General features: G+C 36.3%; 1 protein-coding gene across 4 annotated transcripts in view; it reads left to right on the top strand.

Annotated features, from left to right (window-relative positions):
- Positions 1 to 14,339, top strand: part of LOC122563195 (copine-8-like) — a 583,848-nt gene that overhangs the window by 444,902 nt on the left and 124,607 nt on the right. For all 4 annotated transcript variants that reach the window (XM_043716737.1, XM_043716734.1, XM_043716735.1 and 1 more), the window contains one exon: positions 13,673 to 13,726. In XM_043716737.1, coding sequence (XP_043572672.1) covers positions 13,673 to 13,726 — 54 coding nt within the window. The remainder of the gene's footprint in view (positions 1 to 13,672; positions 13,727 to 14,339) is intronic.

Here is a 14,339-nt window from a genome sequence, read left to right as displayed (position 1 = left end):
TTATAGAACTTTGTTTTCTCTGTTAAAAGTAATATATAAATGGAAGCTGTTATTGTTGCAAATTGATTGATGAGAGTCATTCTCTTCCAAGATTCCAGATCTTCATCAAATATTGAATGCAAAATAGTTAAAATTTGATTTTGAATATTATAAGATCCACGTAAATATTAACTTCCAAAGAATTATTTGGTTGAAAATGGAATTTGATGCAGTTTAGCAGCTTTTGCATTTTGTGATGCTACATAGTGTGGGTTGAAAATTAAGTTTGCTGTTTGAGAGGTATTGCAATATTGTGAGTTTTCTCATTGTCTGGAGAGGACTTTATACTCCGGTCTGACCAGTTACTGATCATCCATGAGTCATTCTGCAGAATTTTTTTTCCAACCACTCATACATTTTTATTTTGATTTTGTTCATCAGATGCTTCTGGCTTTTTTGAATCCCAACAACAATGCCCTTCCTCTTCCTGCCTTATCAACCCCATTAATGAAAAGTCTTCATCCTGGGAGCATTACTCAACTGCAGCGTGAATGACTTTTTGCTTACTTTCTTGTTTTACAGTGTTGCATTCTCTTCATTCTTTAAAATGTAGAAATCATAGAAATTATTCAAATAATCATCCTTGTTATATTAGCAACATTAGCAATATTTTTTCTTCTAGTCAGTCACAGCATTTTGTTTACACTTGTTCTGTTGCTATTCATTGTGAACAGACTATTTAGTAGCATAGGTTGGAATTACACACACTTGGGCTGGAAGCCTGAAACTGCTGGTTCCCTGTCTGCTCTCTGCTTTAAATATCTGTCAGATGAACCACTCAATATTGCTTCCAATGGGAGACTTTGATTGTCCAGGTTTCATGCATTGTATGTACATATGCAATCATTTATCTCTTTTTGAGTAGGTGTGAAAGGATATCTACGTTTTTGTATTTGGAAACAAATGGTCAATTTTTTTGCTGTCATGAATATGAAAGGTAAACCAGTTACTTGCAGAGATCTTTGCTTTAGTGTTTTTAATGGAGGATATATAGAAAAAGACATGAGACTCCAGATCCACATTAATACGGTTGATTCTTAACTGTCCTGTGTCCAAGTGGGAATGGACAGTAAATGCTGGATTGATGTCTTCATCCCGTGAATTAATGTAAAAAGTTGTTCAAAGGACTGCTTGGTTCTATTTCAATCAGGAATTTTTACTATCATGTATTGTGAGAGTTGGTCTTCCAGAATGGTGGTTAAGTAATGAGGGATGTGTCAGGCTATGTAATTGCTAACTTGTTATGCTTCTGCTGAAGGGTCAACAGCAAATCGTACATGTCCATTTGTGGACTGCTGCATCTGTCTCGTTTAGAAACTTAGAAAGTGGGTACAAAAGTTGGCCATTCTGACTTTGAGCCTGCTCCGTCGTTCAATATGATCCTGGCTGATTATCCAACTCAGTCCCCTGTTCCTGCTTGCTCGCCTTCCCTTGATGCCTTTAGCCCTAAGAACTATGTCTAACTCCTTGTTGAAAGCATTCTATGTTTTGACCTCAAATGGTTTTTGTGGCAGAGAATTTCACAGGTTCACCACTCTCTGAGTGAAGAAATGTCTCCTAATTTCAGTCCTAAAAGGTCGACCCTGTATCTTTAAAGAATGAGATAAGGAGACCAAAACTGCACACAGTACTTCAGGTATGGTCTCAGCAAGGCATCCCTGTTGCTGAACTTAAACCCTCTCATTGTGAAGGCCAACATACCAGTTGCCTTCTTCAATTCCAGTGGACCTATATGCTTGATAATAATAAGATACGTGCGTCTTATTGCAACTCCCCCTTTCCCAATTTATTGCCATTCAGATAATAATCTGCTGTCCTGTTTTAGCTATCAAAGTAGTTGACCTTACATTTATCCATTCACTCAATTTGTCCAAATCACATTGAAGCATCTCTGTACTGTCCTCACAGTTCACCCTCCCATCCAGTTTTGTGTCATCTTCAAACTTGGAGATATTATAGTTAGTTCCTCATCTAAATCATTAATATATATTGTGAATGGCTGGGTTCCAAGCAGTCAGCTTAGTAGTACCCCCCCAGTTACTGTTTGCCACACAGAAAAAGACTCACTTATTCCTAATCTTTGTTTCCTGTCTGCCAACTAGTTCTCGATCCACGATAGTATACTAGCCCCAGCCCCATGTGCTTTAATTTTACATGTCAATGTCTTCAGCCAGACCTTCTCGAAATCCTTTTGGAAGTCCAAATACACCAACTCCAGTGAATGTCTATCATCATCTACTATCCACATCCTCAAAAAATTCCAAAAGATTTGTCAAACTTGTTTTTCCTTTCATAAATCCATACTGACTCTGTCAGATCCTATCACTGTTTTCCAAGTGCTCTGCTATTAAATCTTTTATCGTGGACTCAAGCATTTTCCCCACTGTTGTGTCAGGCTAATCAGTCTGTAATTCCCTATTTTCCTCAACCTCCTTTTTTAAATAGTCAAGCTACATTGGCAATCATCCGATCCATAGGAACTGTTCCAGTATCTGTAGAATCTTGAAAGATGTCAATCATTGCACTGACTATTTCTTGAGCCACTTCCTTAAGTACCCTGGGATGTAGATTATCGGGCCCTGGGGATTTATTGGTCTTTAATCCCATCAATTTCCCCAACCCATTTACGAACAATTATTGATATCCATCAGTTTCTCCTTTTCACTGTACCCTCTGTTCCCCAATGTTTTTGGTATGTTATTTGTGCCCTTCTTTGTGAAGGCAGAACCAAATTTTATCCTGAGTTAATCTGCAATCTGTTTATCTCCTCATTATAACTTCCCCTGTTTCTCACTGTAAGAATGTTTGTCTTAACTCATCCTTTTCTGTTCACACACCTATTTTTCCATCAGTTTGTATGTTCCCCGCAAGTTTTCACTGGTTATCCCACCACAGAACTGGTTCCAATATTCCAGGAACCTGAATCCCTCCCCCTTGCATCATCTCTCCAGCAACACATTCATCTGATATGTCCTGCTGTTGCTACTTGCACATGGCACTGGGAGCAATCCTAAGATTACTACCATTTGAGGCCCTACTTTTAAACTTCAGATTTAACTCCGATTTAATATTGTGACTACACTGTTTGCTGTAATGCTGTTATAACTGACATTGGCAACATAGAATTTGTTTTAATTTACATGGCTTTAGAATCTCAAACAATTGTGATATATGGTTGTTTAGAAATGTGCAAAGGATCAGTATGGACTTGTCAGACCAAATGGCCTGTTTCCACACTGTAAAGATTCTATGAACATCCACAAAGCTCAGTTTTTAGTTTCTGTTCAATTCTGTCGCACGTTTTGTGATGACCAAACAGGGTACCAACAATTTCCAGCTTGTCTCTCGGAACTAATGAACTCACTCATCAATTTATTACAAGAGTCAAAAATGTCAGCTATAATCTTGATTCAAAGCAAAGATTACTATTTATAGAAAAAAAAAATCATAATTCATGTGGAATAGTTAAGGCAAGGAACATTGATGCATTTAAGGAGGAGGCAAAAGTGAGGACTGCAGATGCTGGAAATCAGAGTCCAGATTAGAGTAATGCCGGAAAAGCACAGTAGGTCAGCATCCGAGGAGCAGGAAAATCGACATTTCGAGCAAAAGCCCTTCATCAGGAATGAAGCAGGTCAGGCAGCATCCTGCTCCCCGGATGCTGCCTGACCTGCTGTGCTTTTCCAGCACCACTCTAATCTAGACAGCATTTAAGGAGAAGCTAAGTAAACTTCTGTGACAAATGATTGGAAGGATATGTTGATAAAATTGATTAGGAAGGTGCTCATGTTGGGTATAAGCACCAGCAAAACTTACTGGCTATTTCCACGCTATAATTCTACATTATGTTTTCTTTCAGCTAAAATCATTTTTTTAATTATTATGTCGACAGAAAATAATGATAATACGGTGCATTTGTGAGCCTTGATTAATTATTCCCAATATTTTGATAGGTTTCCTCTGCCATTTATCAATTTTTAAAGAACTCATCAGTTTGGATGATTCAATAAGAGGTCTCTACAATAATTAAATTCAACTTATTTTACATCAGCATTATTGACCATTATTCTGACTCGATTTTAGTTTTTTTCTTCACAGGAAGTAAAATGACAAGAGAAGAGAAATTGAAATACGTTTTAAGTGTAATAGATAGATGTGATATAAGAACATATTTTTAAATAGAAAACCAGATTAATTTTGTTTTATTTCAGTGCACTGATTCTAAAATAAATCAACAAATGTTACTATGTTTCGAACATTAGACTTCACATTTCCAATTAAAGTGAAGGTCAGGATGAGAACAGTTGTCAATGTGTTTGAGAATAACTGAAGAAGAACCTTTAGTGTACTGGTGATATCACCTGTAGATGTTAGTCCAAATATTATATATCCTTTGAGGTTTTGCTTTAACATTAATCCATTCTCCATTAACCGTACAGCATATGAACATTAAGAATACGGTCTTTAGCTCCTCAATGATCACAGTGCTAAGAAATCAGTTTATATATGTAAATATGTATTTTTTTCTGTTTCTGGGTCATATTTCACATGTAAGATTCACAGAATCAAACCGTTTGGCTCAAACAGTTAATGGCAGCTATTCTGCTCCAATTACATCTTCTCACACCCTTCCTCATGTAAGAAATGTATGTCCTCATTTTTCTTCAGAAAATGTGATACATCATGCTTATTCATTTGTAAATGTTTTGACCCTTTCATAGGTGTATTCATGTCATCTTACAGAGTTTTGCAGTTCTCCGCAATGTCAGCTATTGTTCCTGATTGAACAATATGGATCCAGGACCATTCTTCATGAGATCTCATGTCTTACTTTCTGCCATTTGAAGAGTGACATTTTAACTCTACTGTCTGCTTTGTCCTTAAGCCAGCTAACTATCCTGACTTCATGCTTTGACATTATTTATCAGCCTGTTTGGATTAGACTAGATTCCCTACAGTGTAGGAACAGGCTCTTTGGCCCAACACGATGGGCAATTTAGCATGGCCAATTCATTTACCCTGCACATCTTTGGATTGTGGGAGGAAGCTGGAGCACCCAGAGGAAACCCACGCAGACACAAGGAGACAGTCGCCCGAGGCTGGAATAGAACCTGGGTCCCTGGTGCTGTGAGGCAGCAGTGCTAACCACTGTGCCACCATGCTGCCCTCTTGTTATCTGATAACTTATTGAATGGCAATTTGAAAATCTTATTGCAGACTAACGTTAATTTCTATCTGCTATCTTCTATATCATTCCAGCCAGCTTCCTTGAGAGATATTGCAGTCAACTTTAAATGAGGCCCAGGTTATAAAATGACCTGCGACCTATGGGTGGTTCCCATCATTGGTATCTGTTTGGCTTTGAACTTAGCTTTTGATCTGATATCTTCTCATTCAGCATGACAGCCTGTTTCCACCTACCTTAAACTTCAGTGTAACCAAAGCTTCACTGCCCATAAATTAGTTTATGCAGAAAGACCTTCACCCAAATTCACTTCGCTTGTTTATCTGCCTTGGACTCCTAGATGAGGAGTGATTCAAATGTTTTTTTTATCCTCGTGTTCACATACTTCCAATGCCTCATCCTTTCCTGTCTTCACAAACTGGCTAGAACTCTGTATTCCTTTACTTCTGGTCTCTTGTATAGCTCTGACCTTCATGGCCATACCCACGGTTGTCTAGGCCATGGAATTTCACCAATAAATTCTCTCTCTCTCTCTCTCTCTATCCCCTCCCAGAATGCTCCTTCAAAATCCTCCTACCATGAGTGACCATTTGGTTGTTTAGTTTAATTAGTGTTCATAGCCCAATATCAGATTTTGCCTAATAATATGTATGTGAAGTGCCTTGGAATATTCTTAAATGTGAAAGGTTCGATGTGACTGCAAATTGATGTTTGCTCACATTCTGCATTCCTGTCCCAGATTCAAGTCTATAGTCTGTGATTTCCTCAGAGTTACTCCCATTCTGTTGCTTTGAACTCACCAAGAGAGCAGGAGAAATCTTATTTATATTCATTTCTGGCAATAATTCTGGGCTTTCACGAAAATTCTGAGTTAACACAATTTATTGGATTTTAAAAACATATTTTACATTGAATAATTACACAATACTTTTGCCATCTTTTTCTTAAAGTGTTTGTCAATTATTTTGTATTTCTAATGGGAATTTCATAAGACCATACCATTATAAAATTAAGTTTCACTCACTCATTTTTGCCTTTTCTTTGCATTATCTTTTTCTACGGCATAGATCATTTTCTACTGCATAGATCATTATTAAATTCCTACAGGAACTCCTGTTTATTATTATAGCCTGCATTTATAGTCAAATTTATTATTATGTCAGTGATGAATTTATTTTACCTTCAGTCACTTCAGCACTCCAGTCACTTCAGTCTTTAGTAAAAAGGAACCTTAAGGCAAGTGATAAAGACTCATTTTCCATTATAGATGTAGAACTGTGATATAATCTGATTTTAAACATAGAAACTTTTGTCAATGCAGTGTTCAGTCAATTATAACAATATTGGTTTTGAGACTACATAGTCCATTGAACAAAAGCTGGAGCCCATTAACTTCCAATCTTAAATGTAATTGCTCCGGAGATTTAGCAACTGCTTTTTATACACAGAAGACCCTGTTGGTACAAACCAAGACTTGTATACACACTTTTAAACTTATTTCTACCTGAGATAGGAAATCATAGAATACATGTGTGAAATTTTATGATGTGTGATATGGAACTTATCAAGGAGTGGCAACGTAGAATTATTATTCAAAGAAACATAGATGAAAGAAAATGTAAAAAATTATTTATACCAAGATGGGAAATCATAGAATGCATTTGTGAGATTTTATGATGTGTGATATGGAACTTATCGAGTGGCAACATAGAATTATTATTCAAAGAAAAGTAGTTGAAAGAAAATGTAAAAAGTAGGAAGGCAGGACAGAAGACATAAGTTCAGGATGTAACAAGATGGATTTCTGACAAATACCAGTAAATATTTTATCAGGTACAACCAGAACATGGAACATGCTCATATCTAAAATACTAACTTAGCCTAAATCTATCTAGTTATTACGAGCCAGTAATATCATTGAATTTGTTCAAAGGAGAACAAAGGCAGTTCTTTTTTTTTCTATATATGCTCTCTTTTTCCTAGAATTGGGTAACTTGAATCTTTTAATGGTTAGGATAATCCATGCGGTTTATGGATAATGGCTTTTACACAACTAAAAATTATAATGTCATTATTGCAAATTTATGCTGTCATAGTCAACATTTGTTTGACAGAAGCTCATATGAATAGTTTATGTTTCAAATGTCATGGTAGTTAGAGAATTAAAAGAGGGAAAATGGGTTTTGTCTAATGCTTGGTCCATAATCACCATTGGTCCACACTAACTGGAAAACACAAGGCTTTGCCCAAAATTGGCGCTATTTACATGAGTTGATTGAGCTGTCAATCCCTGTTACATCTCCATTATAAGCTTCCCAACTGTAGCAAACTCAATTTTGGGATGTTTACAATATTAATTAAGGTCTTAGATATATTAAAAGGATAATGTTGGGGTCTTGTGGTTCTGAAAGGAATGCTCCAGTTCCTCCAAGTATATGAGAATTATTCTTTTTGTTTAGGCTGCTGAAGAATCTTGAGCATGTCAGGTCCAGAATTAATCTGCATTGTCAGTCAATTTAGATATGATTTGAGCCTAATCTCCTTCACCTGGCTGTTACCTATCCCACTATGTTGCCACCAATATGTTTGGCCTGGATCAGGTACAGTTGAGGCTTCTTAAAACTGGACCTGCACTTGGCCATTTCACATTTGGGCGCAGAGATCCAATTTCTACCACAGTGTTTCAATGCATCATCTCACTTCAGTTCAAAATATGGATACGGCTCTTCTACATTTTAAAGTACTTGGTTCAACCATAGCTGCTCACTCCCATTATGAATTTACACATGTATTTGGAAGGATTCAACAAGTGAAATGCAAGAATGCTATATATCTGCAGCTTGTGATGTGAAAGTACGTGCCCTTTATCCATGGTTTGCATCATCTCGTCTAAAATACTGCAACCAGGAGTGAAATTCTTCAATATGAAGAAAGTAAGCTACGACTCAAATTGCATCAAGAAATCATAACTTGCAAATTCATATGCTGCAATTGAGTTTGTGGTTCCTCATTTACAAAACAATGCAGTTTGCATGATTTAAGAGTATTCTCTTCCATCACATGTGGACCAGTAAAGCTGTAGGAATTCTTCCTTACTTCCATACGTAGGATGCTATGATTAAACCTTTTTGTGACATGGTTATCCTCTGGTAGAGTATAATAATGAGATAAAAATTATTGCAGAGAAAAGGTTCTTGTTAGGTGTGGTAAGTTTCACAGGATACTAAAATTAAGTGAAGAAGGGGTAAATCTGATCTCGTCTTTCTAACTCCTTCAATTGGTTACAACGTGTTTTGACTTCTTTTACCATGCTAGTAACTCTCACTTCGATTAAAACACATAGTCAATTACAAGGTTTTCTTGATTGACTGAAAATATTATTTTATTACTAACCCTGAAAAAAGTCTTCGAAATGTGACATCAAAAATACACATAAGCATTGGTATAAAGTTTAAAATGGACCTAGTGTCTAATGTGAAAAGTATACTCAAGAACAGGCAGTTTAAAAAGTCTTTTACCATTCTTGAGATGTTTGGTTTTAACCTGAGATCATGATTGTTTAATTGGTGCCTTGTTTCCTCAGCAGTGGCTGTTTATGCTTATCCTTGATTTGACAGTGAATGTTCCTTTAATTTGCTTTATTATCAGGTGCTTTTTATTAAAGGGAGAGAGAAAGATATGAAGCCCACAGTTCAGCTGTTACAACTCCACCATTTTTTTCTTTGCTTTACCCCAATAGTATTACCTAAAATACTATTCATTTATATTGTTATGACTGACAGATCTAGTGTACTGAAAATCAAAACCTGCTTTGCCGGTGTTGTCACAAAAGTTAAAGGTTTTAAAATATAGACAAAGTTCCCCAATTTACCTGAGCCTCAGATGCAAGCTTATAGAAAGCATGGACCAAGTTTCAGTACTGAGCAATAATCACTATTCATTACAAGTAATTTAGTCTGTAGCTTCAGGTAAATAATTATAAACATCAGCATAAAATATTATTAATTTTTAACATTCTAACCTCTTTATGAACTCCATCTTGCACATAATCAAAAACAAAAATGGCTTTATTGCCAGAATGGAAAATTGGGAAAGAAATTTCAGTAACTTCTGTGCCAAGATTCTGTCTTTGAGATGATCCGTATGACCCTTCTGCTAGCCAGCACATTGCTTTAGTCATCTTTTTCTGAATGCTTCCATTGCTTAATAAGAGACACAAGGTAACTGGTTCTTTCTTAACAATTCTCTGACTTTTCAGTTTAAAGTCACAGCTTACAACAGGAGGAAAGATTTTTTTTATTGAGATTTACACTGAATTTTGAGTGCAGAAAGATTTCTTTCCAGCTAGGGAAGAACAGAACATTTCTCTGTCTTTAACTTCTCGCAGTTCAGATATCTGAGAACCAATCACATAGCTGTTGGCAGGAAAAGAAAATATCTCTAGTCCATAGACCAATCAATTTCTTGTTGTGAGCTAAAGCTGTATCTAATATCCCTCGGATCTAAATTGGCTGCAGTTCAATCTCCAATTACTGCTTGTTCAAACAGTTATATGATGCCTATAATGGGTATCAGGCTAGTTGTTTTTGAAAACATGCAGCACCTTTTTTAAAACCAGGTTTTAAAACTGTTCTTTCTTATTTCAGTCCATAGTTTTTTTTTTAAATCCAGCATTTAAAAGACACTGTGTTTACAAAATGTTCCCTGGCTTGGTTGGATAATCTGCAGGCTCCTTTCATCCAAATATATGAAACTTCCAGAAAGGTGTCAATCAACCAAAAGATATAGATCTGAGTGACTGGTTTAATTTTTTAAAAAGTAAACATTTCATGAGATGGTTTAAATTGATGAGATGATCAGTGAGGCCATCTTAACTTTTTTTTTCCCTTTTGAAAATTTATTTAGCTCATGAACTGTCACAGGTATTTAAAGTAAATCACTGAAGTTGAAAATTAATAATTCATTTTGCCACTATTGTAACAAGGAAACTCTGAAACTCAGATCAATTGACTGAAATAATTGTCACTGATTTGTTTATCTATTCCCAAATTATTCAACAAATAAAACTTTTTTTTTAAAACCAATAAAACCAAGCATCCCACACAATATTTTCCTTATAATTACACCGTGAAGCATTGGTTAACCTCTGTTTCTAATTTGCATTGTCTAAAATATTCAAAATTATATGACCAGTTCACTTCAATGAAATTCCAATTAACTCAGCTGAAATTAGAGAAATTGTCTATTAATTAAAATGAACTTAAATAATCTTAAGGATTCTGCAAAAGTCATCGTTCCATTTGTTCCCCACCATTTTAAGGATTTTGCAGGAATGTTATCAGGGGTAGTAGCTCTATCTGTCCTGAACAAGGTAAATGATGCAAAGAGGCTAGAAGTTCCCATTTACCTTGTTCAGGTAGAACAAGGTATTGGACTGAAGGTAACTATGCCTAATGGGATGTAATGTGTCAAATGGGCATGTGCTCTGGTGGGAAACCCAAACCAGAAAAGCACCCCAGAAGAAATGAACAGGTTTTCTTATGGAAACATATTCTGGCTCAACATAAGAGGCAAATACTCAATGGAATTAAGATCACAGGTTAAGGGAATTGTGAGAGATTTTGGAGAGTGTGGCTAGACAGCTTCTCCAACTGACAGGCGGGTGCTGGATTTTCCCACATTGTGAGATAACCAAGTGTATATTGGAGATGCATGTGCACTGATGCTGACATCAGGCAGACCCATGGAAAGTAAGTGTCCTGTGACCGATTTGCCAAACTGTGATGAGTACATTGTTGAAGGCTCCTGGCAGCTACAAATCTGACAGGACCACCAAGGTTATTTCTCCTCTCTCGTCCATTTTCAAGAACATTTGTTTGTTTGAAACGAAATTGTTAATGGGAGTTGATTTTATTTACCTTCAAAGATGTTTTCTCCATTTAAAATTGGGCTAGTTCTTCAGTGGGGAAAAATATTCACAAGTCATTGTCACCCCACGTACCCTCAGATCACATTCGCCACCTTTATGACCCCACACAAACCTAAAATGAACATACAATGTAGAGCAAGCATAGGCCATTCAGCCTATCAAGCTTTCTGCACTAACCAAAAAGACCAAGGCTGTTGCGATTGTTACCTCAAAGCCACATATCTGCCTACCCCGACAAACATTCGCATCTTTGCTTAGCAAAGAACTGTCTGCTCCGCCTTAAATATATTCAAGAAATTTGCTTCCACCACCTTATTAGGAAGAGAGTTCTAAAGACTCAAGATATTCTGTGAGAAACAAATTTGCCTCATTACTGTTTTTAAAAGGGCAACACTTGATTTTAAATAATGAGCCCTGAGTTCAAGGTTTTCCTGGAAGAGGAAATATCCTCTCCATATCTATCCTGTCAAGTCCTCTCAGGATTTTGAAGGTTTCAATTAAGTGACCTCTTACTCTTCTAAATGCTGGTCATACCAGCCAGTCTCTGAACATTTTAAAACATATTGCAGCAATTCATTGGCAATGACAGTAATATTCTTTGAAACCGATAGCCAAGCTCCATACCCATGAGGACAGCCTTAACTGTGACCTTGGGTTCATGTCACACTATATCTCACTGCCAGCATACTGTTAGGTGTTTGCAAAATCTTCCTTACTCTTCTGTTTTGACACCATCACCTTGATGACTTGTTATTATCTCTTTACCTTAATTAGTTTGTGCAGTTTTGGATTACTTGTTATTTTGGTTAGATCCTCGTCATGTGACTCTTATACCTAGCATGTTATTCCAGCTATTTAGTTTGTCCCTAGCACCATCTTATTTTTGATTTTTTGTAATTATCTCTCTGCTTTAATTAATCAGATCATAGGTGATCCCTTCACTTGTTATTCAGCTGTTGACACTTTACTCGTACTGTCTGACACTTTTGATTGCCTGCAAAGGCTTGTAATTCAGCCTGTCAACAATCCACTGTCACCATTTTGTACTATCTTTTGACATCCTTAATTAACTGGAATTATCTTAAAATTATCTCTCCACCTATAAATTCTGTGCCTGTGCGCTTCCCTCCACTTCACCTGATGAAGGAGCAGCACTCCAAAAGCTTGTGTTTTCAAATAAAACTGTTGGACTATAACCTGATGTAATGTGACTTCTGACTTTATCCACCCCAGTCCAACACTGGCATTTCCACATCAGTAGTATTCTTGCCTTTGATGCACAATTTCCTGGGTTCAAGCATCTCAGTATAGAACCTAGACACTTAAATTACATTGTTCACAGTTTTATTCTTTAAATGCAGCTAAAGCCCCTTTCATCTCATTTGTTAGATGTTGGGATTGTTGAAAGGATGTTGCATCCTCTGGTCTTCTGACCAACATATGTGTCAACTATGGCACAAGAAATATATCCACTGGCTTTCTGTGTAGTTTATTATTTATGGGATCTTCATGTGAACCCATTGAGTGCATTATTTGGTTACATAGAAAAGATCACATTTTGACATATTTAATTTCTTTAAAAACACTTTGGTCATCTTTATATAATCATAGTTAGCTAAATGTGTGATTTATTTCTTTCAGCCATCAGTAAAACTGGCAGAACATTTTAAACAAAATTATTTATTCTAGTTTTATAGTGTGCTTTATTATGTCAATTTCAAAGTCTCAAAGTCTACGATCTAATAGGAAGGGGATCAAACTGGTACAGTGAATTATTAAATTGCCCGTTTATTTATAACATCAAATTAAATACAGCCCAGACTGATGGAATGAATATGCTATAAACATTTATTTCACTTCAAATTCTGAGAGTCATTTTCCATTGCCAGCAATAAAGTAGCCCAAAATTGTCCAAACTTGGAAGTAAAAACCGCAGTATCTGTGATAGACCGACAAAAGCCCAGCTGGTATGACAAACGTAAATATTACCATTGCCCAATGGAAATACTCTTACCTGCTTAAAGTTATGTCATAATGTTTTTTTCTGTAGACATTTGTAATCTGGTTAATCAAAATTGCTGACATTGACTCTACCTGCTCGAAGTACAAACCTATTCCAATTTCATATCTTAATAAGCAATAATTAATTCAAAAAGTTTAAATGCATTCTGCTTGTGATTTTCTTTGTGAGTTATGAAGATACACTCTTGTGGAGATGTGGCATAGACCTGTGTGAAGTTTGAAATAAAAACAGAAACTGCTGGAGAAACTCAGCAAGTCTAGAACATCTGTGGGAAGAAAGCAGAGTTATTAATTCAGTTACCGATGAAGAATCACTAACTCTGCTTTCCTCCCACAGATGCTGTGTTTGTCTAGTAATTTCTGTTTTTGTTTTAGATCTCAAGCATTCACAGTTCTCCAAATTATTTTCCTGCATGAGATATCTTTAATTGAACAGAATGTTGTGATTGCTACCCTTGATAGTTATGTACATAATGTTAAATTTCTTATTCAAATAGGTAATAAATCAAAAAAAGAAAATAAAGAAGAAGAAATATGTTAATTCAGGAACAGTAAGTAATATTCTTCTACATTTGGTCACTAGGGCTATATTTCATGTGGGTATTCTTTGAGGTTTTGCACTATCCTGTGAATTTTCTCAACAATGGTATGTATGGTTTTCATTATAATTAATGGATGAAATTTCAGAAAAATAACTACCTACAATAAATAACTGTGGAATTTTTATGAAGAGATATTTGACAACCACAAAGGTTAAGTCAGTTTTCAAAGGCCAGAAAGATTGTTCAGCAGTTATTATGATTTAGTGCACCATTAAAAGCCTTAATAAACAAGGCGGTTTTCTTCTGGGGACTCCTCACAGCAGTATTAAATAAATATGAATGGGACATTGTCAGCACCGCTTTATTGATGTTTTTGTCTCTGGGTTCTTCAGCAGAGAGAGGGGGATTGATGACAGCAACTCCAAGCTTTTCATACACTTTACTGCATATGTGCAGGTACTAGAACTTGCAATCAGTTTGACAGTGCAATGATGGAATGCATTGACATTTTCACCATCATTACAACACAGGCCATGCCCTGCAGGGTGGCACAGTGGCTCAGTGGTTAGCACTGCTATCTCACAGTGCCAGGGACCCAGGTTTGATTCCACTTTTGGGTAAC

This window comes from Chiloscyllium plagiosum, chromosome 26 (genome assembly GCF_004010195.1).
Source record: "Chiloscyllium plagiosum isolate BGI_BamShark_2017 chromosome 26, ASM401019v2, whole genome shotgun sequence".
Classification (NCBI taxonomy): domain Eukaryota; kingdom Metazoa; phylum Chordata; class Chondrichthyes; order Orectolobiformes; family Hemiscylliidae; genus Chiloscyllium; species Chiloscyllium plagiosum.
Note: the sequence above shows the minus strand (reverse complement) of the source record. Positions and strands in the feature narration are given on the sequence as shown.